This window comes from Mirounga angustirostris, unplaced genomic scaffold (assembly GCF_029215605.1).
Source record: "Mirounga angustirostris isolate CCGP_5_RB_7025 unplaced genomic scaffold, mMirAng1.0.hap1 SCAF_1, whole genome shotgun sequence".
In the NCBI taxonomy this organism is placed as follows: Eukaryota; Metazoa; Chordata; class Mammalia; order Carnivora; family Phocidae; genus Mirounga; species Mirounga angustirostris.
Window position 1 is genome coordinate 119,320,152 of NW_026991709.1, and position 27,407 is coordinate 119,347,558.

The 27,407-nt window shown below is 51.5% G+C and overlaps 1 protein-coding gene across 1 annotated transcript in view; it reads right to left on the reverse strand.

Moving 5' to 3' along the window:
* The window catches only part of SPSB4 (splA/ryanodine receptor domain and SOCS box containing 4), a 78,667-nt gene extending 51,868 nt beyond the window's left edge, over window positions 1–26,799 (reverse strand). Inside the window, exons 1-2 of the mRNA XM_045903662.3 lie at window positions 26,211–26,799; window positions 9,907–10,753 (exon numbers count right to left, since the gene is read on the reverse strand). Of these exons, the coding sequence (XP_045759618.1) occupies window positions 9,907–10,600 (694 nt within the window). The 5' untranslated portion in view covers window positions 10,601–10,753; window positions 26,211–26,799. The remainder of the gene's footprint in view (window positions 1–9,906; window positions 10,754–26,210) is intronic.
* Between the last annotated feature and the right edge of the window lie 608 nt (window positions 26,800–27,407).

Sequence of the window (27,407 nt, forward strand, 5' to 3'; positions counted from 1 at the left end):
TTCATCCCAAGCAAATAAATCATTAAGGAGGCACCGAGTCTTGGAAGATCTGATGAAGAAGGGCCATTAGACGGTACAGCCTTAACTTGAATTATGGAAGGCTTCAGACAAGCACCTTATTAGTGTCTGGGCTGGGCTGTAACTCATGCTAACTGCCCCCTTGCCTTAACCAAGGGACACGACTGGGAGGAGTGGCTGGCTCCCCGACCGCGGCCACCAAATGCTGTTGCCAAATGGGGAGCCTCTTTGCTCATTTACACCCCGTCCCGCCAATTTGCTTGCCCGGTGCACTGCGAGCCCTGCAGCACCCGCGCCGCATCCGCGCCGCTCCCGGGGGCACAGGTGAGAATGAGCACAGCCTGGCTGTCCTGTATTTAGGGTGTGGACATGCTGAGGCAGCCGGACTGCTGACGCCCGCTTCAGTAAGCCCTTCTGCTAAGGCCCGAGACCACCAGCAAGGCCGAAGGAAGGCTCACCGCGACCGTCTGTGGCCCGGAGGTTAGAGGTGGGGGTGGGTGCTGGAGCTGGCCGCCTGGATCCCTGCGCAGATCGCTGCCTCCGAGTTTGTGCCGTGAGCGGGCTCTTCATGCCCCTCGGCCCCAGGCTCCTCATGTGGGAAGTGGGGTGACAGTACCTTCTCCTCATCCGTGGGGATTAAATGAGCTGCTGTGCCTAGGGCACTTACGAGCATTTGTATGGGGCTGTGGGGGTTTAAATAAGACAACGGGAGGCCTGAGCAGCGCCAAGAGGTGTTTGGTCTTTTGTAGGTGCTCAATCAATGACTGTTAAACAAAGAGCTGTTTCTATTTGCAGTAATCCTTTCCCAAACAAAGTTGGCCTCACAGAAAAGTCATGGATTTCCTTGCGTGTACCTTGCTGGCAACGGGGCAACGTGGCGAATTTGGGCTCCAGGACAGGTAAACTGAGTCACATGGTGGCTGGGGAGGATGAGAACAAAAGGAAAATGGGGCTGGATAGGAAACGGAGGAAGTGCAGAAGGCACAGCTGGACAGGGGAAGGGTGGGGAGCACGTGGGGGGACAAGGTGCAGGAATGACCCTCATGCCAGCCAGGCAGGAGGGCTGGTGGGCAGAGCCAGGCTTGTTTACAGCAGGCCCTGTTGGGTAGGTGGGGAGGAAACAGGCCATTTCCAACGAAGAGGTCAGCACAGACCAAGCACGGAGGAGTAAGCAGACTGGCTTGGCTGCAGGATCAGAGTGGGGGTTAGAGAGGTGGACGGTGGGAGCAGGGGACAAGCCGTGTGTGGGGAAGCCTTGCCCTGTGCCCTGCCCTCAACACACAGCAGCATGAACCCCACCCAGAGGCTTGTCCGAAATGCAGAGTCTCGGGCCCTACCTATACCTCCTGAGTCAGAACCTCATTTAGCAAGATGCCCATTGAGGTGTGAGAAGCACTGCTGACAACAAGTCTATGGGGTGAGTCCCATCAGCAAACCCACTTTACAGACAGGAATGCTGAGGAAACTTACGCCTGGCTCATCCAGGTAGTACACGGAGGGACTGGTGATCTTGACTGTGCTGGACTCCCTGCTCTGTGGTCTGAGCAGGGTGGGGACAGGGGCTCTGACATGCAGAAGGCACGGGGAAGCCACGGAGGGTCTCAATGCTGCCCAAGCTGTCAAGACCACTTCCTACGAAGGCAGCATTCTCCTCCTAAACTCCAGTGTCCTCTCCCATCTATGTCAGGCTTTTTGAACACAGCTCACAAACTGCATCGAATCCTCACTCTCTTGTTTCTGGGGAGGTGCGTTTTCAAGGGGGATTGGAGGCCTGGGTTTTAGGTCTGGTTCTCCTGCTAATTAGCCGGTGACCTTGGGCAAGCCGTCCCAGCTCTCTGGTCCATTCAGCTCCCCCATGTAAAGTGGGGGTCCGGCCCCAGCTGCCAGAAGGCATCTCTCCCAGCTCCATTGCCTGGGGCCTGCCCTCACCCTCCTGCCGGCTCCTCTCAGCCACCTCTTCCCCCTTCCCTTCCCTCCAAAGGTCCAGCAGGGGCGAGCCCACAGCTGGGCCTCGTGGCCATCTGTTCGGAGACAGATGCTGCCCCTCAGGCCCGGCGCCTCAACAGCTCCTCCCCACTGAATACCCGCAGGGGCCATGGCGGGCAAGGAGGCCGTGTATTTGGACAGCCTTGCTGAACACATGTCCACCGAGCAAGTCACCACCAGGAACTCCAAAACACTTCCACCAGACACTTAGCTGGAAATCCCTGAAACTGCTCACAGGGAAGGCTCAACACTCCCAGCTCATTTGTGACAAACTCACAGTGGTCTTTCAACCTCAGGTGGCATTTCCATCAAGTATCTTAAAGAGAAAAAGAGTCACCCCCCCCCCAACCAACATATTCCCTTATGTGAAAGCCCCCAGACCCAAATTTAATAACAATAATTGTTTCCACATCTAATAACACTAACAGTAATTCTACCAGTCTACAGAAGCTGTGATCGTCATGAGTGGCGATTTTTAAACCTACTTTTTCCCGTGTCTAGCACGTGCCAGGCACGCGCCCAGTCACTTTCTGTATATCATCCACAATCCCAACGCCTGTGGCATAGTGTGTTTCTATTACTTTTGCAGATGAAGACACGGAGGCTCCAGTGTGAGCTGACTTGCTCAGGGTCACAGCTCATGAGCAGCCCCGTCAGGAGTGAGCCCCAGCTCTTCCCACGAGGCCCCACGGAGGCCCTCTGAGAGGAAGAGGGCAGGTGCACAGTGTTTCCAGGGTGTATGACTCCACTGTGGCCCAGGGCGACACTCTCCTGACTGAGCCCGTGCTTCAAAGCCCCCTTCCTGCAGGAAGGACTTCCAAGGGTGAACCTACTCACGACTGTTCAACTGTGAACACCGCCCCCCTCCCCCCACACACACACTCAGAGCAGCGCCACAAAAACCGCTTTCAGCTAAAAGTCTGTTCCTTTCTGTGGCAAACAAAGGGTAGGGGCCAGTTTCTGAATGTCAAGATCCTGAATCGAATGGCCCAGCCCATCGCCCAGCCTGGGCCTGGCCCGAGTGCGGGGACAGATGTGCTGTGCCCCACACACAAGGAGATGTGGGACTGGGTCACTCTAGGGTCAGGTTTCAAGGGGGTGGCCTCTCCGAGCCAGCCTCCCTCTATTCCAGCCAACTGTGACTCGGGTCCTGCTGCAGAAGGGAACAGAAAAGCTCGGCAGGTGGCGGGAGGCCAGTATATTCATATGCGCTTACTGAGCACCTACTATGTCCTCAATTGCAAGGGGTACCACAGAGGGAGTCTCTGCCTCAAAGAACTATCACCCTCAGTCCTGGCAAGAGCAGCAACAGAACGGCAACCCACTCCATCATGGACCTGCCCTGGGCAGGTAAGGGACCAGGTGACTCGGCATGCTGACACACACCCTACGTCAGCACTGACCAGATTATACAATTCAAATGCTCCTAGTCCAGCACTGTGCTTGAAGCCTCCTTAACAGCAAATTAATGTGGTTCTACTGTACTTTAAACTAGAAACCAAATCATTCACAAGATTCATCAAGGGGCCCAGAAGAGCTCAGCGCTGGACGCGGGTAAGCACGGTAAGACCCACAGCCCCCTCCAGTACACGCCCCCACTCTGAGCCACATGCTGGACCATGCTTCGTTTCTGCCTCATTTCTTTTCTTTTTTTTTTTTAAGATTTTATTTATTTATTTGAGAGAGAGAGAATGAGAGAGAGCACATGAGAGGGGGGAGGGTCAGAGGGAGAAGCAGACTCCCCGCCGAACAGGGAGCCCGATGTGGGACTCGATCCCGGGACTCCAGGATCATGACCTGAGCCGAAGGCAGTTGCTTAACCAACTGAGCCACCCAGGCGCCCTCTGCCTCATTTCTAATCCTCACAGCAACTACGCAAGGCACATATAATTATTCCCACTGCACAGAGGGGAAAACGAAGGCTCGGGGATGTTAATTAGCCAGAAGGGGGCAGAAATGAAATTTAAATTGGAATCAAATGTTTATTCTCAAAGATTGGAAACTGCATAAATGTCAAAAAAGTGGGGGTCTGAATAAAATAATGATACAACCATACCAAGAAAACTCAGGCAGCTGTTAATAAAGAATGAGGCTACTCTATAGTAATATTAAATAATCGCCAAGATCTATGAGGGGGGAAGGGAGATGCAGAGCAATGTTTACAGCATGATCACATTCATGTAAAATTTCTGTGTCATAAATTTCTGGAAGGACACACGCAAAACTATTAATGGTGGTTGCCAGCAGGGAGAGGAGCTGGGGAGCTAATGGGTGTGGGGGAGTATTTCATTGTAATGGGGGGGTATTTCATTGTAATATTTAAATTTGTTGCTACGTGCACAGTTTGCCTTTCAAAAGTAAATGCACACATATTTTTAAAAAGATTTTATCTATTTATTTGAGAGAGAGAGATAGCAAGAGAGAGCATGAGCAGGAGGCAGGGGGATGGGGGGGAGAGGGAGAAGTAGGCTCCCCACTGAGCAGGGAGCCAGATGCGGGGCTCGATCCTGGGACCCTGGGATCAGGACCTGAGCCAAAGGCAGATGCCCAACTGACTGAGCAATCTAGGCGCCCCAAATGCACACATATTTTTAAGTCCCTCCTCTATCCACTTCCCCACACATGCTTCCTGGGTCACCATCCCTTGTCCCGAGGAACTCACTTCATCTCCACTTGGGGAAAGAAGGCACACATGTGCAAAAGTAAGTGAATGGGGCGGATGCGGGAGACTCGGTGCTGAATGAGGGTGCAGGGGGCAGAGCCCTGGGCTGAGGGCTGGGGTGGGCTGGGGTCAGGGCAGAATGATAAGGGGGACCAGGCCTGGGTCGGGAGGGCCGAGGAGCTGCATGTCGATGTCAGGGAGGCTGGGAGGACCGTGGCAGCCGGGAGACACATGGGAGTCGAGCAGGAAGGTGGTGAGTTCAGTGCAGACTGGAGGATGTCTCTGGCAAGGGGACGGTGTCCTTGTACTCAGCCTGGAAGGAAACTCTCTCTGGCCTTCATCAATACCAGAAGCCTTGGCTGGCTGCCAGTGTCTTCTGCTGAGCCGCTGCACCAATAAATACTTGTTGGCAGGTCAATTAAACCATCTAGGAACAACGTCTGGAAATACAGTTTTCCCGGCTTGATGCAGGTGGACAAGCCCTCTCTGCCAGTTAGGCCTGAGAGCCTACGTTTCCCACTCTCTAACCCCCCAGAGAAGGAGCCATGGCGCCGACCTGCTCTGTGGAATCAGGCTCTATGTGGTGGGCAAAATGGAGTCAGGGCTGGCCCAGGCAGCAGGAGCAGGGCACAGGAGAGCTGATGGACTGGGGTGAAGCACAGCTCTCCTGCTGGCTACCTGCTTGGCCTTGAGCAATTCGTGAGTTCTTTACCTCTCCAAGATTCCATTTCCCATCTACAAAATGGAAATAACAGCAATATCCCCTCAAAGTTTATTGTATGGGTTAAGAAAAAAAGAGAGAGAGGGTGCCTGGGTGGCTCAGTTGGTTAAGTGACTGCCTTTGGCTCAGGTCATGATCCTGGAGTCCCGGGATCGAGTCCCGCATCGGGCTCCCTGCTCGGCAGGGAGCCTGCTTCTCTCTCTGACCCTCCCCACTCTCATGTGCTCTCTCTCTCTCATTCTCTCTGTCTCAAATAAATAAATAAAATCTTTAAAAAAAAAAAGAAAGAAAGAAAGAGAGAGAGAGAGAGAGAAAAGAACACTTGGCCCAGAGCACAAAACATGGGTGGTATAAAAAAAGGCATAATCATTATGACCCTCAAATCAAAGCTGCGCAGGGCTCCAAGCCCGCCCTTCTCTGTCTGGGGCTCCTCTCCACTTCCTGTGTCGCCCATACACCACTCACCGCCCAAGATCTGCAAGACAGGAGACAAAGCTGTTCTGTCAAGCTTCCTGGCCTCCAACACGTGGAAGGGGGAGCCAGGGAGCAGAGGAGCAATTCCGGAAACCAGCCCGGAGCCGATTCCAAAGGCCTGGACCACCTCACAGCCGTGGGGCCAAACCTCACAGCGGCTGGGACATTTTCAGTGACATTCTCCCGTTAGCAACCGAAGCATGCCTGATCCACAGACACTGCTGGGCTGTCTTGATGCAGCTAGCTTTTCCGAACACCTTGTGGAGCTCTGTGCTGAGCCAAGAGCTTTGAGGGCTGGGGATGAAGGCAGGAGGGAGGAGAACAGCTGGGACAGCATCTCAGGGTCTCACCCAGATCCACCGCTGAAGGAAAGGTCCAGTTGGCTGCGTGCCCACCCAGCCCAGTGGAGCAGTCTCTCCTGTTCCTTCCCTTCCTGCCCCCTCTGCAAACATCTCCACAAGGGGCCCATTGGGCCAGTGTGCCTTGTTTTGAATATCCTGGTTCCCCCCCTTACTAGCTGTGTGACCTCGAGCAACTGACTCAAGCTCTCTGTGCCTCAACGTCTTCATTGTAAAATGAGATAATACAGGCATTCGCTGAAAGAGTAGTTGTAAGGATTAAATGAGTGAAAATTTGTAAAGTGCTTAGCATAAAGGCCAGCACAGACTAAGCACTATATAAGAGGTAGGTATGGGTGGTGTGTTATTATTGCTGTTATCACTTGGGCTGTGGACCCGGTCATCTGGAGACAGCTTGCCCGCTTGCCCGACCTCCCCCTGGGCATCCTGCAGCTCTTTGTGGTGAACCCGGAGATGCAGAGCTGCTCCACTCCATGCCATGGCTGAAGAATGCATTTGCAACAGGAAAACATGCTTCTAGGAGCTCTACCCCCAACGAACACATGCTTCACAGTTAAATGCGGTTAGTCCTTTTTGAGTCTTGCTTTCATAGTCATAAAAATTCAAACACTGAGAAAAGGATATCCATGAACTTACTTCCGTCACATTAGAGGAGAAGCTTCTATTCAGGCCACTTTTGTTGTAATCTATATGTGAAGCTCAGGACCTGGCTCAGTTCGCCTGGTTAATGAAAGCCGTGAGCACCCACGGCTGTATGCTCTGTGCCTGGAGCTTTATCATGCCCATTCTACAAAGGAGAACACTGAGGTTCAGAGAGAGGAGGTCATCCTTGTGCCCAGCCTTCTGGTGAGCACTGGGGCCAGAGTCGAATACGGTTTGTGAGGGGCCTTGGGCATACTTCTCTCCCCAGTGATCTTCTGGGGAAGCAACCCCAGAGAGCAGCCCTGCCTTTCTGTTCCAGAGTCTGTCTCTGACGATGCTTCCCCACATCCCTGTCAGGTCTGAGTGTGGAGACTTGACATCATGTCCACAACCAATGGTGGCTCAGAATTTTCATGTACAGAACCCCACCTTGGGTCACCTTCCCTGCCCAGGGACTCCCCAGGGCCAAACCCTTCCCAGTGCCCAGGGATGCCCCTGGTGGACATCAGCCCAGGTCACTGGCTACAGGCATCACACAGTCCCCTCCCAACCAGCCCCGATCAGACTCCACCATGGCACGTCCTATGGCCCACTCTGTAGTCAGGGCGTGTCCTAGGCTGACCATGACCTTTCAAAGCCCAGGAAAGCTGAGGTCCCCCTCTCTGCCATCATATCCTGCCCATAATAGAGAACATTACTCCCATCTGGAGAATAGGCTAGTGCCACAGCAGACAAGCCAATCCTGACACAGAACAACAGATGCTACAGTCTTGCCTCACATGACATCTTGTCCTTCCCTTGCCTCCTGACGAGCATTCCAGCTTCAGCCAAACTCAAAAATCACTGCGAGTGGGGAGGAGGATGGAATAGGGCAAGTTTCAGCTGCACCAACCTTCTCCAGCCACCTGAAGGATCCAAGAGCTCAAAATGCCCCAAGAACAGCTGTCCTTTCCCACCCAGCTCCCCGCCAACATTGCACCAAGGAGGATACCATGGCTTGACTGCTCCTGATCCTAACATGCCTGGGGGGAGCCACTGGCCAGCCTCGTTAGCACCTTAGCTTTGTACCTGAAAACCAAGCAACAGATAATAGCTGAGTGTGAACCAATACTCAAGAGGAAGCGCATCTTGGGGGCCCAACTGTTGGCTGAGGGAGCTCCTGCTGGCTATCAATGTCAGCCTTTAATGCCAGCTACCATATAACTGGTACCACCAGACCAATCTCACAGCAGCTATGAAATGAACCTGATACTGTCCCATTTTACTGATAAGCAAAATGAGTTGTAAGGCATTGGAATGACTCACCAGAGACACGAAACCATTAAGCAGTGGGGATGCAGTTGGCACTAAGGCGTGTCAGACTCCAAAGCCTTGTACGCCAAGTCCACTCTTCTGCTCCCATGATAAATTCTGGCAAGTAAATTTTCCAATTCTGCTTGAAAAGAGTGTTTGTTGTTGCTATTGGTTTTCTCAGTACTGGGGTTTGCCTGGCCCCCATGTCTACGAGGGGTCCAGACATTCTCCACAAGGCACTGGGATGATTAAACTAGCCCTTCTCAGGACACACTCATCTGCTCCTAGATCTAACCGGTTAATCAGAGAAAACAGAACAACACTTTGCCATGAATGGCAATCTTCATCTAACAACCATGAAAATGAATCTGAGGGAGAATGCTGTCTGTTCCACCAGAGAGATGAGCATACGATTGGGGTGCCTGGGTGGCTCAGTCAGAGAGATGAGCATACCAGCCACTTTCTGCTGGCCCGCCACCCTTGAAAACAGCCAACCTACCCTACCCTCGAGGTAAATATAAATTTTACTTGAGTAAAATCTTGTTCTTGAGTTCTTTTCTGAGGTGGTACTCCCAGTCCCTCAACTGAAGGGGGGGAGCATGGGAAAAGAATAGGCTTCGGAGGCTGACAGACCTAGGTAGGCGTTGGTTCTCTGTAGCTCTGCTCTTCCGTTTTCTCCTCTCTGAAATGGGGGCAATTATAGCTCTCATCTGACATGAATAAACTGGAATTCTGGCTGTAAGCACCTGCCTCTGTGAGCTTCATCAGGGGCGTGGCAGGAAGTGTCATGTGTGGATGAGGAGTGGATAAGCCCGCAAGGCTCCTCTCAGCTGGTGGCCATGCATGGCTCTGTGCAGAGGCCACCCTGCCTCCCTGAGGGACTCCCTCCTGAAGCCATAACCAATTTTGTGGCCATGATTTTTAAGCTGCCTCACAGCATGATGGTGCCTATTAAATGAGAGGAGGCCTCAGAGCTGCCAGGGATCACCCCCAGTAGCCTGGGGGCTTGTCTACAGCCTGCAAGGGGGTTTTGTTTGCCCACATGGTGTTTTCAGCAGCTGCCAACTTCAAAAATGGGGCTCTTTCACACAAATCTAGATTTCTGGGTCCTCTTGGAAAACAGGATTCTACAACTTCTGGCTCTCATTCCCAGGAGGTAATAATCAGCTAGAGATGAGGGCCAGGTGACCCCTTTTAATAGTTCACCAGGGAGAGCTGGAAATTGGGTGCTCGGTCCCTGCCTTCAGGAGGCGGTCAACAAATGATAGTTGTTATTATCATTACGTATTATTTATCAGTAACTCAGAGTACACGGCATTCAAGTGCAGGCACTAGGCCTTCTACTGTCACTCTCCTCCTGCTGTGAGCCTGAGGCCTGGCACACAGGAAGACATCAATTTGTATGACCCTTATGCAGACAGCAAGATTCATGATTAGTATCAACACAGGAAGCCCTTAGTAGGTGCCAGTCACTGGTCTAAGCACCTCACGTACATTATCTTGGTTGATCCTCACAACAACCCTGACCAAGATTACTATCCTTGCACCACTTTTGCAGGTGGGAAAACTGAGGCACAGCGCAAGACCACCAAGCCAGTAAATGAGAGATTCCCAGAGTTCACATCCTCTACCCGGCAGGGTCCGCCCGAGTGACCATGGAGGGCGGGGCCTCCCCTGCTCCCTGCCGCCCTCCCCAGTGCCTCCGTGACAGGCAGCCTCTGGAACCCCTGGCCCCCCGACGGGGCACTTACGGTCAAGGCCGTTGATGTAGCGCATGGTGACTTCGCAGTGGCCCCACACGGCACTCACCACCGGGTACAGCTTCTTGCCCTTGAGGCCGCGGAAGGCCACGCCCAGGTACTGGCCATCCACGACGAAGCTGAGCGTGCCCTCGTCCATGTCCAGCACCACGAGCAGCGAGTCGGGCAGCGCGAAGGCCTCCTCGGGCCCCAGGAAGGCGGGGTAGGCCACTCCGGGCCTGTTCTTCCCGTCGTGGTAGAGGCGGCTGCGGCCCAGGTCCCAGCCCCACGACTCGGCGTCGCTGCCCACCAGTGCCGTGTAGCCCACCGAGTGCAGAGGAGCCCGAGCCGTGGCCACGCCAACTACGGCGTGGGTGCCACGCTGCCGCGCCGGCCAGTTGATCTGCCAGGCGTGCAGGCCGCGGGCATGGCCCACCTTGCCACGGATGCCGTCCGTGCTCTGGGCCACCGGGTGCCGGTGGAAGGTGAGCCGGTCGTCATCCTTGACGAAGACATTGAGCGAGCGGTCCTCGGGGTTCCACGCGTGCCGCAGCTGCACCGAGGGCCCCGCCGCGGGCATGTCCAGCAGCTGGTCCAGCCGCGCCGGCCGCCCCGGCTCCGCCCCCTGCAGCTCCCGCTTGGCCGGCCGCAGCGCCGGCTCCCGCACCTCCACCGACTTGAGGCTCCCCGAGAGCTTCTGGCCCATGGTTCACTGCCGGGAGGGGGCCGCTGCAGGCCACCGCTACCTCGTGGGAGCTTCCGCTCCCCACCGCCAGGGATGGGCCGCCGGGCTGCGTACCAGACTTCTGGACCGTCTACCTCCACAGCCTCTGCCGGGCTGGGGCAGGGGCCCAAGCTCCTGGAAGAAAGCAAAGGGCACCGGTTATGACAACAGCAATAGCCACTTATGCCCCTCTTGAGGCTGGGTCCTTTGCGTGCATTAGGAAGAACAATTAAGTAACATAACAATATCTGGCATTAATCTAGTACTTTCCATATGCCAGACACTGTTCCAAACAGTTTACATTATCGTTTAATCCTTAAGTCCTCCCTGTAAGACAGGTACATCATTATTCCCATTTTATAGTTGAGAAAACCAGAGAAGAGAAAGGCTAAGTAATTAGCTAAAGTCCCACAGCTAATAAGGTGCTGAGCTCAGATTCACATTGAGATCATCTGGCGTCAGAGTCCATGTTCTACTCTTCCAGTAATCATAGACATTTTAGAAATAAGGACTGAGCCTAGAGAAGTAAAGTGATTTACCCAAGACCACAGAGACTGGAGAAGAACCCACGTGTATTTTGTCCCAGGGACAAGGCCTGTGCCAAAGCTGAGGGGACACAGGGCCGAGGACATAGGGATGCAGAAGTATAGGGTGTGCGGGCTCTCTGCTCAGCAGGGAGTCTGCTTCTCCCTCTGCCCTCCTCCCTCTCATGCTCTCTGTCTCTCATTCTCTCTCTCTCAAATAAATAAAATCTTAAAAAAAAATTAAAAAAAAAAAAAGAAGTATAGGGTGTGGCCCGTTGGTTCCCACCCTGGCTTCCCTGGGGAGCTTAAATAGTATCTAAAGTGTAGCCAGCCTCGAAAAGGAAGACACAGTGAGGAACCCACAAAATCACCCAGGGACATGAGCATGGACACAAGACAACCATCTGAGGATGGGATGGAGTCTCCATGGGAAGGTGAGTGGGAGGCAGGGGAATAAGGGGAGTAGTGTCCAGGCTCTGGAACCAGGTAGAACTGCATCCAAATCCCTGTCTCCATCTCTAAGCTGTTTGTCCAAAGAAAGGTCTCTTAGCCTCTCTTAGACTCTAGTTTCCTCATCTGTAAAAGGGGGGTAAATAGCGCCCTCTGCGTAGTGTGGTAATCTGCGAGACAATATAAAGGGCCAAGCCTGAGACTCTGTGGGCAAGGTTTTCCTCTCTGGCTCTATCCTCTGGGCATCCCACAAGTACCCCTTCCCTTTGGATGGGCCTGCTCTTTCTTTGGGCACATAAACACTGGTTAACAACACTGACCCTGGACAACCTCCTCTGAGGCAGGATCCTGGTTTCCAGGGAGGAGGATTTGGCCACCATCTCTAGGAGGCCAGCCAGAACCCAAGGTGCTCGAGCTGCTTGGAAAGCCCTGGATGTGAGGAAAGATGGAGAGGTGAGCCCTGCATCCAGTCCAGAGCACAGGCATGTGCACTCCTCTCTGGCCTAAGGGCAGCTGGGCGCCAAACAACTTCCCCAGAGACAGACCAAGAGGCAGGCATGTTTCATGCCCTGTCCTGTCTGGCCACAACCTCCCACCCAAATAGTGGCACACTCCCAGGCACAGTCCAAAGGGAGAAGGAAAGGACCCTGCTGCCACACAGCACACCAGGTATACCACGGATTCCTTTTTAACTCTCCTATTTTATTCTCAACTCCCATTTTCTTTCCTTTCTATTTGCAGACGCCAGCTTTAGCGCATGCCAACCCTATCCCGAGCGCCCTGGCTAATGTTTAATCTGGTGGAAACCAGAGCACGTGAAAATGTGCAACACTAGACACTCCTAAGATAGCAGAATACAGTTACTCCTTTTCATATCCCAAATCACCTAAAATAAAGGAGAAAGAGCAAGAGAAATGTAAATGTTATCTTCAGCGAAACTGGAACACATTTGTAACCCAAAACACAACTTCTAACGAAAGACTGCCAAGAACAGTAAAGGGCTGCCAAAAGCAGCGAAGATCCGACGGGGGCGAGAGAGCACCTGTGGCCGCAGATCTCGGATAAAGCTGGCAGAGCCGACTAGTAGCTGGCACTCCCTGATGGAAAAAACCAACGGGGCGCCTGGGTGGCTCAGTTGGTTAAGCGACTGCCTTCAGCTCAGGTCATGATCCCAAGGTCCTGGGATCGAGTCCCGCATCGGGCTCCCTGCTCTGCGGGGAACCTGCTTCTCCCTCTCCCACTCCCCCTGCTTGTGTTCCCTCTCTCGCTATGTATCTCTCTGTCAAATAAATAAATAAAATCTTTAAAAAAAAAAAGGAAAAAACCAACGGTTCCCAAACAGAAGAGCAGGAGCTGCCTCGGACACCCTGAGGCTAAAGGAGGGTGGGGCTAGCAAAGGAGACCTCAGGTCGCCATCACGGCAGGAAGCAGTGTGTCTGTGAGGCAGAGCGGGAGGACGGGCCTGCACTGGGGGAAGCCCCTGGCTACAGATATCTGCTGCCTGGGTAGAAGCAAGGCCAAAAGAAATCACAGCCATAGTCCTGGGAACAAAACTGTGACGAACCAGGGAGCCATCATCCTGTTCTCCTAAGATACTTCCTGGCCTTTCCTCTACATAAATCCACTGCAAAATGTCGATCTAAAGAAGCTTCTCCTCTTCCAAAGAGGAACAAGCACAGGATAGAGTCAAAGATGCTTACAGGAGAAATAAAGGAGGAAAAGGGAAAAAAAAAAAAAAAAGGCAAACCAAAAAATTCACCAGGAAAAAAGCTGTCACAAAGCATATAAAAATTGTGACTAAATTTGTAAACTAATTTTGTAATCACTTATTTCAGAAGGGAGACAACTAGCACAGTCTTAAAAAAAGATAAAATGCATCTTATATAGTTATAAACATCCAGAAGGACTGAAAATAAAATACAAACCTTCTAAATTGTCAGAAAGAACACAAAATAAAACAGACCACACAGTGAAAGATTTTGCTGTAAGAAGCAATAGAAACAATAACACAAAGACATAAAATATGATAGTAAAACTAAGTCAGAAATACTAGCTATGTCAATGAATGGCCATGGTAAACTATACAAAAAAAAAAAAAAAAAAGAGTCTAAGATTGGAAATCAAGACAAAACTCCCAACTGTATGCTACATATAAGAGATATCTCCAAAGCAGAGAGACTCAACAGTATTAAAGATCTAACACACCAAGTAATATCACCAAAATTCACTGCAAAAGCTACAGCAAATACAAGGACAGACAGATACACAGTAGAGGCAGGTAACTTTAATGTACCCTTTTTAGCTTATGACAGGTCAATGAACCAAATTACGTAAAGACATAAAAATGCTTAACTAATAAGATAGGTCATTTCCCATTTATTAGGCTACAAATAAACCATACACAAAAAAAGCAGAGATAACACAGAATCTACTAACACAAAAGAAAAACTAAAAACTAATCACAAAATTATGATACAGAATCCTACCACTTGGATATTTTTTAAAACTCTCTTCTAAACAACTCAAAAAAAATCTATATAGAATTTGCAGAATACAGAAAGAGTGAGAATAACAAAACACATCCCATATCTTAGAGCCTGTGGGATCCTACTAAAGTAGATCATGACTGGTGTACTTATACTGATAAGTATAAAAAAGTGAAAATAATGAAGCATAATAAAATAGAAAAATAATAGAACTAATAAACAAGTCTGAGAACTAGTTCTTTGGGAAAAAATACCACATAAACAAAACAAAACCAATAGAACATAAAAACTCTCTAATGCAATCATTTAATCTACCATATTATATTGTCTATTATAATGTTATTATTCTATCATTATCATGTTGATAGTATGTCATGAAATGACATAACATGATGTAATGAAACAGTACTTTATCTCTATGGTCTTCTTCCACAAAAACCCATAACCCCAGTCTAATCATGACAAAGACATAGGATAATTTCCAGTGGGAGGCATCCAACAAAAGACCTGACCAATACTCCTCAACACTGTTAAGGCCATTGAAGACAAGGAGCAGCTGAGAAACTGTCACAGCCAAGAGAAGCCCAATGACAACTAAATTTAATATGGTGTCCTGGAACAGAGAAATAATACTAGGTGAAAACTAAGGAAATCTGAATAAAGCCTGGCCTTCAGGTAACCATGTATCAATACTGGTTCATTAGCTGTGATAAATGTACCATACTAATGGAAGATGTTAATAATAGGGAAAACTAGGTGTGAGTATATGGGAACTCTACCTACTTTCTATGTAGTTTTTCTATAAATCTAAAAATATTCTAAAAATTAAAGTCTATTAGAAAACATTAAACCACTTTTTAAATTCTAGAAAATGTTAAAAAATGTACAAAACTTAAAAATCACCACCTGACTCATTAACCAGATATAAAACACTATTAGCATTAGGATTATTTCATTTTATCTTTTTTTTAATTTACAAAAATTAGTGAATTTTCTTTTTATTTATATGTTGGCTAATTGAATTTAAATTTAAAAAAATAAAAAATTAAAATTGGCATCATGGGCCTTTATTCAGGTTATTTCACCTAAAATTAAACAATTAACAGTTTTACATATTACTAAATATATTTTAAATGCAGGACTTCGATGGCTAAAATAAAGAAACAATAAAACCTATCAACCATTTAATCTAATCATTTAAGGGGGAGAGAAGACCCAAACATAAGAAATAAGAAACGAAAATGGGAAACACCAAATTGCATAGCAAAAAGCACTCATAAAAGAGGTTAGACTAGCTTGTTGTCTTAATATGGGGAAATACTTAAGACACAAATTACAAATATATGACAAACTACTATAAACTGGTAAGAGAAGACCAACCCACATACAGAATGTGAAAGATACAACAAACAGTTCACACAAAAAGAGAAACAAATGGCTCTTTTGAGAAGATGTTCTACCAAGTGCATAATAAAAGAGAAACAAGTTAGAACTACAATGAAATGCCGGTTTTGTCTATCACATTAGCAAAGCTCAAAAAATTAGATAACACCTTCTTGGAGAAGCAGACAGGCTCATACATTGCTAACCTAAAGGTAAAATGGTGTAACCTCTCTGGACAAAGAATTAGCGCTGTCTCTCAGAATGGCAAGTGTACATTCCACTTCCAATATTTATTCAGTATTAAATGTGCAGAGCTACATACATATGTATAATACATGATACACATATATTATGTATTATATATAAAATACATGTGTCTTTCAAATATTATATATATATATATATTACATACATACATAGGCAGCATTGTTTGTAATAGCAAAATATTGGAAAAAACCCAAACTAAAGCCAGGCTAAATAAATTTTGGTAAATCATGTGATGGAATACTATGCAGCTGGAGGAAAGAATGTACTGACATGGAAGATTCAACAGAGAGATTAAGTTGAACAAACAAGGTGCAGAACATGCTGTGTGGTATGCTGCCATTACTGTGGAGGGAGAGGGGAGGGGGAAGAGGGCAGAGGTAGGGGAGTGAGGTGGGGGTGGGGTCTCTAACCCAAAAGGGCCCAAATGGAAATGAGGACCAGTTGTGTCTACAAGAAAGCTGGACACTGTAGTTCAGTTAACAAGACAACTTGCTTTTTCCTCTATTCACCTTGGAGCTCCATCGCAACCTTCACCCAGCCCTTGAGCCTCAACCAATTATGAGAAATAAGCAAGATAACGTGTGAGTGGTGCAGGGTGTGTATGGGGGATTCAATGAAGAGAACCAACACTCATCCAGGGTCATCTCTGTAAGTCTGTACAGTCTGCCCTAGCGCATCAGACTGCGGGGGGGTTGGAATCTGTCGCTTTTATAATTCACTTAAAGGCACCTTATAGTCCCATTCTAACAGACCGGGAAACTGAGGCACCAAGCAGCCTGAGCAAAGTGACAGCGGGGCTGTTCCCATCCTGAACCCAAAGTCCCCACTACGTGTGCTTTCTCCATCACTAACCGTAGGTATCTGCACTCTGTTCCAGGTGGCCTCACAGCTGCTTCACAGGAACTGGAAGTCACGTGCCCCTTTATCCAAAACAGGGGACAGGGGCAGAGAGGGTCCCAGCAAGTGGCAGGACTGAGACGGGCCCCAGGGCCATGGTAGGACAGGCCCGTGCTCTCCCACCTTCCTCCGCACTGCTAAGGACGGGGCTTCTGCGTGATGCCAACTGTGATCAGTGCTGTGTGGCCCACAGGGGACAGTCTAAGGGCAACTGCTTTACCCTTGTACACAACCAGGCCAACTCTGGAGTTGTTGCTATCGAAGAGACACCTTCAATGTGTTTGAAAGCAACAGCCAAGCCACATCCCCAGAGGAGACCCACGCTGGGTCACTGAGGGCCTCAAGGCCTTTGCCCCATCAGTGGCAGGGCTGCCCACACTGGGGCCGGGGCAAAGCAGACCTACGACAGACGGCCCCTTTGCTGCTCACCCCACGACAGGGCCCGATCGGAGTGTTCATGTCCACTAATGGAAACCTAGCAACCGCGCCTCGTAACGAAGGGCAGAGTTTGAATGCCCGGCTGCCCACTGGGCCCCGGCAAGGATGTAAGCTCTCTGAGACTCACCTGAAAAGTGCCGCTAACTCTGCTAACCTTGCCCGCCTTTGCAAGGACGTCTGTAAAGTCTGGAATGGCACAGGGCACCCAGGAGCTACCCAGGAAATGTGAAGCGCTCCTTCAAACTGCGGATGTTCTCCGACACTGCCATTTCAGCCCCTGAGCGCATCCTAAAGAAATGACCATGGGTGTGCGCTAGGATTCAGCTACAGAGCAAAGGGCAGAGTGGTTCACAGCAGCAAAGAATGGAGGCCAGTGCACATGCTCAACAATAGGGGACCATGTCTTAGCTTCTAGCCCAGCTCCTGGTCTGGAGTGGGGGCTCTATTCTGCCCTCACGTTCCCTGTATCTCCTCACTGCCTCTGCAGTCCTCGCCCCAGGGAAGTTCCAGCTCCTACGGTCCTCTTTAACTGGTCACTCAATAACAAATGAATAAAAGACTGGCTAAATAATTTGGTTTTAGTCCCACAGAAACTGTCAAGGGCAATGGTCAGGATCAGGATCGAGGGACAGAAAGACCAGCTGACTCCAGGCCAGAGCTGGGAGGAAGGAAGTTAGTAACACAGTCCCAAATCCTGAACCCGGGCTACAGGTCCGTCTTCGTGTCTTTGTCCAGGTGAGTGGAGCTCCTAGTCCTTCCTTCTTCCTCTCCCCAATCCTGCCTGACAGCTCCACCTTCTCCAGGAAGCCTGCCCTGATCCACCAGGCCTCGAGGAACCTGCCCCGCAACTCTGTCCACCCAGGGCCGGCCTGGGCTCTCTCTGGTCCTGCTGATCTGTTTTTCTTCCTACCCCGAGGGGTGTTCCTCTGAGCACAGGAAGCTTTCGCCTGGGCTTCTCTGCTCCCCCCAGCCCAGACACAGGCAGCATGCTTTAAAGACAGGGTAGAGTATATATGTATGAGTGTGGGGAGGAAGCCCTGAGCTTCAGGGAGGTCTCACTTCCTGCTCTTTTTAGAGGATGTAGTCAGGAGATGGGGACACGGGGCCTAGTTCTGCCACTAACACTGTCATCTCCTCCGAGCAGTGGACTCTTGGCTGTCGCCAGTCTGCCCCTCTGCTAGACACTGCTGTGCACACTTCCTGCCTCGGTCCTCACCTACTCACTCAACAGACACTTAGAGGATAGTGGCCACGTGCCAGACCCTGTGCTGCTGGGAGCCGGGGATAGAGCAGGAGCCCTGTCAGACGCAGTCCCTGCCTTCTCTCTTCAGCCAGAAGGAATGGGTCCCTGTCACATAGCTCTTCTTGAGGAGCTACAACAAAGTCCAAATTCCAGCTATAGCAATAATGTCGTCTCTCAACCCAGTAAGCAGAGGGTACACGGCACACTGCCTAGTGGTGCCCCTGTCCCGTGCCCCCCAAACCACACTTAATTTCTTAGTCTGTGCTTGGATGGGATGCTTAATGACATTATATGGAAGGGTCCGCCCCGGGGCTTCAGTGACGGCCGAGCAAGAAAACAAAAACCCAAATTGCCAGTTGCCCTTCTGGGGACCCTGGCGGGGTGTTGCAACTCGACAGGGAAATGTGGAAACATGAGGGGTTGAGGCCGCACCGCTGAAGGAGCCTCAGGGTTCTGCAAACTGTGACGCTCAGTCTTTAGAGGCCCAGGAGCAGAAATCCCGTTCTCAGAGGCCCGGCTGGCTGGGCTCACCCAGGCATGGGGTCAGCCTAGAGACAGACGCTGCAGGAATTGGTAATGACTGGGTGAGCTGCCCTCCCCTCAGGGTGGCCTTTGGCTTCAGACTCAGGGGTGGGTATGGATTTCATTCCTTCTTTTAACCAACAATAATGCTGCCTCCCTTGGGACCTGAGGCTACAGGAAAGTCTAAAAGCAGATCGCTTCCCTCTAGGGAGAGCTCACACCAAAGGGGTCACACCCCTTTTACAGTAAAAAACAGTGCAGTCTGATACCATTTGAATTCCTTTAATAGACTCATATTGCTTTCAAATATATACTACAGCATTTGTAAAATGCAAAGCTAATCTAATCATACCCCTGCTTACAATCCTTCACAGCAGGATAAAGTGCAGACTCCTAACCCTAACCTCCCACAGTGCTCCCCTGGCCCATCCTCCTCCACAAACCCCTTCACTGCATTCCCACCAACCTGCCAGAATTTTCCAACAGGCACACGTAAGCCCACACATCCCTGTCCTAACACACTGCTGCCTTCCTCCCTTCTCCCTCCCTGCACACCCCCACATGCACACATCTGGGTAATTCAGCTTGGGTATCAACACCTCTGGGGAGGCCCCTCCCCTGCTCGCAGGGCCGCTGGGCTTGTCTCCACCAGACTTATCACAGGAGGCCATCCATCTCCTTAGCTGCCTCTCTCCCGCCAGCTAGGAGACAACTCAAGAGCAGGGCTGGGTCTCCTCACTGCAGTCCCAGGACTCCGAATGGCACTGGCTCAGAGCAAGTGCTAGGCGAACATCTACACGAGCAATGCACAAGCCTGAGCAAATGAGCAAAAGAAGCTCCACAGAGGCATGAGCTGGGAGTACAGAGCACCATGAGCTCGGCCAATCCATTTACCATCTTCATTCCTTCAGTTTTTGCCTCTGTACCATGGTGCCAACGATACCTAGGGCTGAACCTGGTTTGGCTGGGATGTTTTTGAGATTTTCTTAGCACAAATATTAAGTCGAGGGGCTGTTTTATTAAAAGACGCTCATTCAGCACGAAACCACCAATGACAAAGGAACTAAAGAGCCTCCAAGATTTTGTCCACAGACGCCCATTATCTTTTTCCCTCTATACACATGCTTGGAGCTCATGCTACAACTGGCTGGGCAAGTCCTTTCTTCCCCAGAGCTCACAAAGAGAGCCATCTGTCCAGTTCCGGGTGGAACCGTCTCACGCCTGTCTTCCTAGAGTGCAAATCAATGAGGCTTCCCTGAGCCTCTCCTTCTTGTGGGGTTTCCATGGGAATCCTCCCACGCGTGACTGAGCCAAGAGCCCCCAAGGCAGAAGCTCAGGCTGTCAGCCAGCAAGGAGAGCAGAGGATGGGATGAAGGTGGTTGCTGGGCAGAGACCAGGCCAGCATGCTCTATCTACAAGGTCATTTGAAAGAGACACACCTCCGAGGCAGCAAGGCCAGAGGCCTGGTCACCCTGTAGCTGCCCCTGTGCCCAGAGGGCAGCCCCAAGCACATGTGGCTTGTTCTGGGGGGCAGATGTGAGGCCCAGCGTGGCTCGGCCTACAGCAAAGCTGGAATACAGGGGGTGGGGGGGGCGCTACACATTGGGACCCTCCTGGGGAACATTCTATGAGGGAAACACAATAATCTTCACGTCCAGCCCCTCATTTGTCTCCCATTTATTTGGTGTAACTGGTTGTGGGAAATTCAGGATGCCTGAAAGAAAAGTAAATTTATTCATGCCTCAGGCTTGATCCAGGAGATCATGATAGGCACCTGCTGGGATTTCCGAAGGTCCCTCTGTGAAGCCTGAGGTGAGTCTGGGAGCATTTTTGAGATACCAGGGAGTGGACAAGAAAGGAAAAGGGGCTAGTGAGGAAGCGGGGAAACAGGGAGACCTGGGGGGGAGAGAGAGAGAGAGAGAGAAGAGAAGAGAAGGAGGGCCAGGTGGGAGGGAGCCCCTGACCCCAGGAATCTGTGTGATTAATCGATCTCTGGCTGAGAGCAGAGCCATCACAGGGGGCCTGGCTGACTGGAACAAGCTTGGCTCCCTCCTGGAGAAGGCAGGGCTCTGGGCTCACCATCAATGACATTTCCCAGCACTAAGCCAGGTGGGTGACTTTGGAGCTGCTCTGGGCTTCTCCCTCTGTGCACGCATGGAGGTCCTGAGCTCACGGCAGCTTCCTGTCACCTCTTGGCTCCAGGATGCACCTTGGCTGCCCCATAAAGGGGGCGCCCCCTAGGTCACATCTTTAGGTTCTGCTCCTCGTCTCTCATTTCTGGCCTCTGCAGATTCTGCCAAACTGGGTCTCTAGCCCTGCCTTCTCTCCTCAGCACCAGAACCCTCTTTCTGGAAGCTGCTAACAACCATCAGATTAGGTGCTCCTTCAAACAACCTTGTAAAGCCAGCTGGCCTCTTTCGACCACAAGCCTCCCCCTGGGGAGTGGGGGGCGGGGAGCATGCTTATCCTCTCCAGATGTCAGACATCTGGGGACCCACTGGCCCCTCAGAATCTACATGTCCAGGGCTGAACCTCAGCTTCATCCCTCTCCAGCATACCAAGTTCCTCTCTGCACACCCCTGTTTCTGCTGTGGATCTTCCCATCTCTCCATCTCTCTCATTGAGTGCCTTCAGCTCTCCTTTAGCTCAGCTGTTGCCTGGATTACTACAATGGTCTCCTAACAGGGCTCTTTGATTCAGTCTGTGTCCCTTAAGCCCCCTTCCAAGCTGCCAAGGGGTAAATCTGACCAAGCCACCATCCATCTTCTCATTCACCTCTCCAGGTGGCTTCTCAGGGGGAAGCTGCACCTCATAGCTTGGCACAACAGTCCCCGAGACCTGCTCCTGCTTAGTTCTCCCATGCTGCCTCCCAGCATGGCCCAGCTCAGAGTAGCTAGGCCAACCTTCCCCAAGCACTACATCTTGTCCATACCTTGTTGTCCTGGGAGCCTTCCCACTTGCCCTTGCTCGCAGGCAGGCCGGGCAGCCTCTGTGCCAGCCCGCCATCTCCCTGCATCCCCGTCCTTGTTGTCTTCTGCACCGCATGCTGCGTTTCTTGTTGGCAGAGTCAGCACCCAGCTCTCCCCTACCTCCTGCCAGCATCCAGCCAGCACCTGCTACCTCTGGCTAGGCGAGAAACTACCTGTTGGGTTGAAGAAGGGGTATCTACCCCACATCTCCTGTACAATTTGCATTTTAACAACAAGCATTTTTTTTCCCCTCACAATTAAAGTACACATTTGGAATGGGGATTGAGTTCTAAACTCAATATGTGAAGCAAAAACCACATGCAGTCAACACGGCCCCGGACAGGTCCACAAGGCCCAGGATACCTGATTTGGGTACGCCATCCTCTTTCCCAAAGGGTAGCACAGACAAGTGTTTTTCCCACAGCCTCCGTATTTCTTGAGCTGAGCAGTAGCAGATAAACTAACTGACTTATGTAGGAACCATGTTTTATTTAAAAATGTGTTGATATTTTATGTATTTTTTGCTGTGGGTCTTCTTTATCAAATATGTATGGTTATGTTCACATAAATTAAGTGCACACATTTATGTACTTATTTTTTTTAAGATTCTACTTATTTATTTGAAAGAGAGAGATTTAGAGTGAGCAGGGGGAGGGGCAGAGAGAAAGAATCTCAAGCAGACTTTCCATGCTGAGTGCAGAGCCCAACATGGGGCTCGATCCCACAACCCAGGAGATCATGACCCAAGCCAAAAACAAGAGTCAGAGGCTCAACTGACTGAGCCTCTGTACTTATTTTTTTGAGCCTCGTGTACTTATTTTTTTAAATGACTATAAAGCAGAAACTTCTGGTCACTTCACTTCAGGTCCCACCCCCTGGATTTTCCACATTGAATGGCCTGTTCTAGCCAGGGAGTTGTCTGAGACCCTTTGTTCTTTTTTTTTTTTTTTTTAAGATTTTATTTATTTATTTGAGACAGAGAGAATGAGAGAGAGAGAGAGAGAGAACACATGAGAGGGGGGAGGGTCAGAGGGAGAAGCAGGCTCCCTGCCGAGCAGAGAGCCCGATGCGGGACTCGATCCAGGGACTCCAGGATCATGACCTGAGCTGAAGGCAGTCGCTTAACCAACTGAGCCACCCAGGCGCCCTGAGACCCTTTGTTCTTATACCAAGAGAGAAGAGACCTTTCAAGAGCCTGGCTATGTGACAACAGGCCAGGCAACTCAGGGAGAATTAAGTAGCCCCCATATGGTGATTTCACTGGGTCTCTTCACAGAGGGATGAGGAACTCTGTACTGGCCCAGGTCTTGGCCATTTCCTGGGAGAGGAATGAAGCCCCTCCCAGGACAGGCCTGCCCAAGTGAGGAGAAGAAGCGAGTCTTAAGAAAAGGGAAGAGGGGCTGCTGAGTGGCTCAGTCGGCTAAGAAACCAACTCTTGATTTCTGCTCGGGCCGTGATCTCTTCCGGGGCAGTGTTGACTGCATGTGATTTTTGCTTCACATATTGAGTTTAGAACTCAATCCCCATTCCAAATGTGTACTTTAATTGTGAGGGGGAAAAAATGCTTGTTGTTGTGAGACACAGGTTTGTGTCTGCTCGGGTTGTGAGATCAAGCCCTGCTCAGCACTTAGTCTGCTTGAGATTCTCTCTCTCTCTCTCTCCTCTGCCCCTGTAAAAAAAAAGAAAAGAAAGAAAAGCGAAGAGGAAAAGTAGGGGAAACAGCAAATGAAGTCCTTCGAGTGTCACAGCAAAACTAGAAAGGCGAGGGAATGGAAGGCAATGAGAGAAGAAAACGATGACGAAGGGAGAAGGGGGCAGTAACCAGACCTGGAAGACCCTGGGGTGTTTAGAGTTTACTGCAAGGGCAGCCTTGCGGGGGGTTCTGAGAGAGACAGGGCTTTGATTGATTGATTGATTTTTTTCAGGTAGGCCAGTGTTGGAGTCCAACATGGGGCTTGAACTCAACCCTGAAATCAAGACCTGACCTGATATTAAGACTCAGATGCTTAACCAACTAAGCCACTCAGGTGCCCCAAGTCACTTATTTTTTAAAAGACATTTTTTTTTTAAAGATTTTATTTATTTATTTGAGACAGAGAGAATGAGAGACAGAGAGCATGAGAGGGAGGAGGGTCAGAGGGAGAAGCAGACTCCCTGCCGAGCAAGGAGCCCGATGCGGGACTCGATCCCGGGACTCCAGGATCATGACCTGAGCCGAAGGCAGTCGCTTAACTAACTGAGCCACCCAGGCGCCCCGAAAAGATATTTCTGATAAATGCTCATTGCTACTATCTGCTAATCTGATTCGTGAAAAAAATGTATCTTATTGTAGTTTTAACTTGCATTCTTCTTATTGAGGGAGGTAGAGCATCCTGTCATATGTTTAAGTATCATTTCGATTTCATTTTGTGTGTGTGGACTGTTTATGGCCTTTGTCCAGTTTTGGTCTTTTGCATATTGACTTGAGAAACCTTTTATATATTAAAGAGATGAGCCCTTTGTGTTAGGAGTGACAATTCTCCCCCCAGTTTGTCCTAAGTCTCTTGACTATTTATGGTGATTTCTTTTCCCTGCAGAGTTTCTTTTTATATAATTGAATTTATCAATCTTTGAAAGAAAACAGAAATACAAACTGGAGAGATATTTGAGTGAAATGGCCAGCCAGTTGAATTTTGTTGTTTGCCAAAGGTAGTTTAAATTCCTTTTATTACTGCTATTTAAGGAAGTTTTAAAAATGGAATCAATCAGAGGGTATGTGTTTCAGAGGAATATGCCCTTGTGTGAAGCAAGCTTATATCATGCTATTGACACTCTGTCTTTCCACAAACTCCATTAATCTGCAGAGCTTTAGAAACAAATGAAGGTTTGGGGGGATGAGGAGGAGTCCCCCATCAGCCTGAGTGACAGAAGCTGGCTGCAGGATTTGGTTGGAGGATAGAGGTGAGAAGGTGGGTAACAGGGACAGAGGGACTGAGAGAGATTTAGTGCACTGATCTCTTCCCACCCAGCCGTGACCGGCCGGGAAGAGGGTGGGCAGATCTTGGATTTTCCTTTTAATAGCGTTTCCCTAAAACTCAGGCATAACATTTCACGTCTTCCGGATTTAGGCTCATCAGATTGCCGGGAGGGGCAGAAGGTGGGTGGAAGGATGGGGGCTCAGATTCCTAGAGAGGAGAGAACTCCCATCTTCACCCTGCAACTGCCCCCGGAGGAGAATGGGGCCGCCGAGGAAATGGAGCTGGGAGAGATCAGAGTACTGGCCCAAGGTCACACCGAGGGCTGATGGTGGAGGCGGAATTCGAACTCTAGCCTGACTCCAGAACCCAGAGCTCTCCACCTCTTCGTGACAGCAGTAGAGAAGTGCCCTCCGGTCCCTTCTAGTCCGCAATGGTCCATGCTCGGCCCTTAGGGAGGCTGGAGCGGCCACTTCCTCAGTTTATCCCACCAGGGAGAGGTCCTGGGCTCGGTGTCCCCTTCTGGCTCGGAGCCCGTGGCGCGTCCTGCGCTACCCGGGCGGACGCATTTGCCGCGCTCCAGGCTCTGCCCTCCTCCCTCCTTCCCAGACCCCACCTCCTACCCTCGCCTGTGACTCGCGGAGCTCGCGACCCCCTCCCTTCCTGAGCATCACCAAGTTTGCTCCAAGCAAGGCCAGAAACTGGCCCCGAGCAGCGCTCGGGCCGGGCGAGCAGCCTCACTACCCCAGCGTCTAGAGTAAACGATAACAACAGCCACCACTTCATCACCGCCTACTGCGTGCCAGGCCCTTGATTGCCACCGCTCCGAATCCCCTCCCCCACCCCACCCGGACGAACAGACTCCCAGAATTTATTCAGTCCCCATTATATAGACAAGGGAGCTGCTACAGCTCCGGAAAGTTGTTACACGCTTGGGCTCACACGGCTAATAATAATGCTAGCTGGCATTTGACAGAGTACTTCCTATGTGCCAGGCACAGGTCTACATACGTTACAAGCATCGCCTCATAGATCCTGCCAATACCGCTATAAAACGGGTACCATTATCATCCCCATCTTACGGATGAGGAAACTGAGGTTTGGCGCCTTGCCCAAGGTCACCCAGCAAGTGAATGACGGATCTTGCACCCAAACACGGGCAGGGTGACTCGGGGGGGGGGGGCAGTTATTCGTGATGTCTCCATTACACAGAGAAGCAGTAGGCTTCGAACCTATGGCGCCAGGGGCCAGCCCCAAATGCCCCAAGCCTGTACGCAAACTAGCCGGTTGGGGCTGCCACAGCCTGCAGAAAGGAATTCCCGGGAACCCGGACACGACCCATGCCAGGAGCTCCCGTTGTGATGAGTGCCGGCCCGCACGAGGTCCGCGCTGCCAGACCTCGGCGCCCGGCTCCCGCGCGCCCAAGGGCGCCCCTCATCAGAAGCTGGACGATACTCACCATAAAAGAGAGGGCGAGCGCCTGCCGGGAGGAATCGCCGGGGCTGGCAGGTCCTGCACTCCGCGAAGAGCAGTCTGCCGCCGCCGCCCACTCAGAGGCGCCCGAGCGACCCCGAAGATGCCGGCTGGCTCCCCAGGGCCAGGGGCGCGTCCTCACGGCTGGTGCCCAGCAGCAGCGCCCCCTCTGCCCGGCAGGGTGGCCTGGAGTTGGAGCGTTCTTGGGGAAGTTGGCGCTCGGGCACGGCGGGAGGGCGCGAGAGGTCGGGTGGGAGTGGGGCAGCGCCTTCCTGCGCGGATCCCGGGGGCGCGCCAAGGCCCGCGCTCTAGCCGTTCTGAAGCTCCGCGCCGGACCGACAGGGCGGCGGGTCCCGAGCTCAGGGCTCAAGGGCCGCGCCTCGGCCGCTGGCCCCTGGCGCCCTCTGCGTCTTCCCCCGCGCCCTGGGCGCACGCAGTGGTAGTTGGAGCTGGGGTCCGCGCCCCGGCTGCGGTGCGCTCATCGCCCTCCCCAGGGGCCGGGCGCCTTTGTGCGCGGGGCGCGCCGGCCGCCACGGCCAGCTCTGGATGCTGCAGCCGCCGCCGCCTCCCCCTCCTCCGCCGCCGCCGCCCGCTCCCCGCCTTCCCGGCCGGCCCGGAGGCTGCAGCTGAAAGCCGATCCGGCTGAGCTCATCCCTGAAGGCCACTAATCCAATAGCCGCGGAAGGCGCGGTCGCCGGGAACGCCCCTTCCCCCACCATCCCGCGCCCCGGCCCGTCCCAGCTCGGGCCGCTGCCGGCGCCGCCACCTTCCCTAGGCCACCAGCTGGCGGGAGAGGGAAGTGGAGCCCGCGCCCGCGCCCCTGTGCCGAGTCGGCGCGGTCGCCATTCACCCGCCCGCTGGCCCGCGCACTCCCTCACTCCCGCACTCATTCATGGGCACGGGTCCTCCCCCATTCATTCAAGCGCGCGGGGAGCTCCAGGGTGGGTGCCCCCGAGAGGGAGGAGACACCCACGGTCACTCGGCACCTTTGGTGTTTCTTCTCAGCGCACGTGGGAAGTAGCAGCCAGGGAAAGGGGATGGTTTAATAGCCTCTTCCCTAGACACGTGTCCACACTTTATTTTTAAAGAGCAGGCTTAACTCATCTCTTGAATTCCAATTTCATGCTGCACCTGCTTCACGGAGCCTTCCCCGCCCACCCGAGGCGCAGGGAGGTGAGTCTCC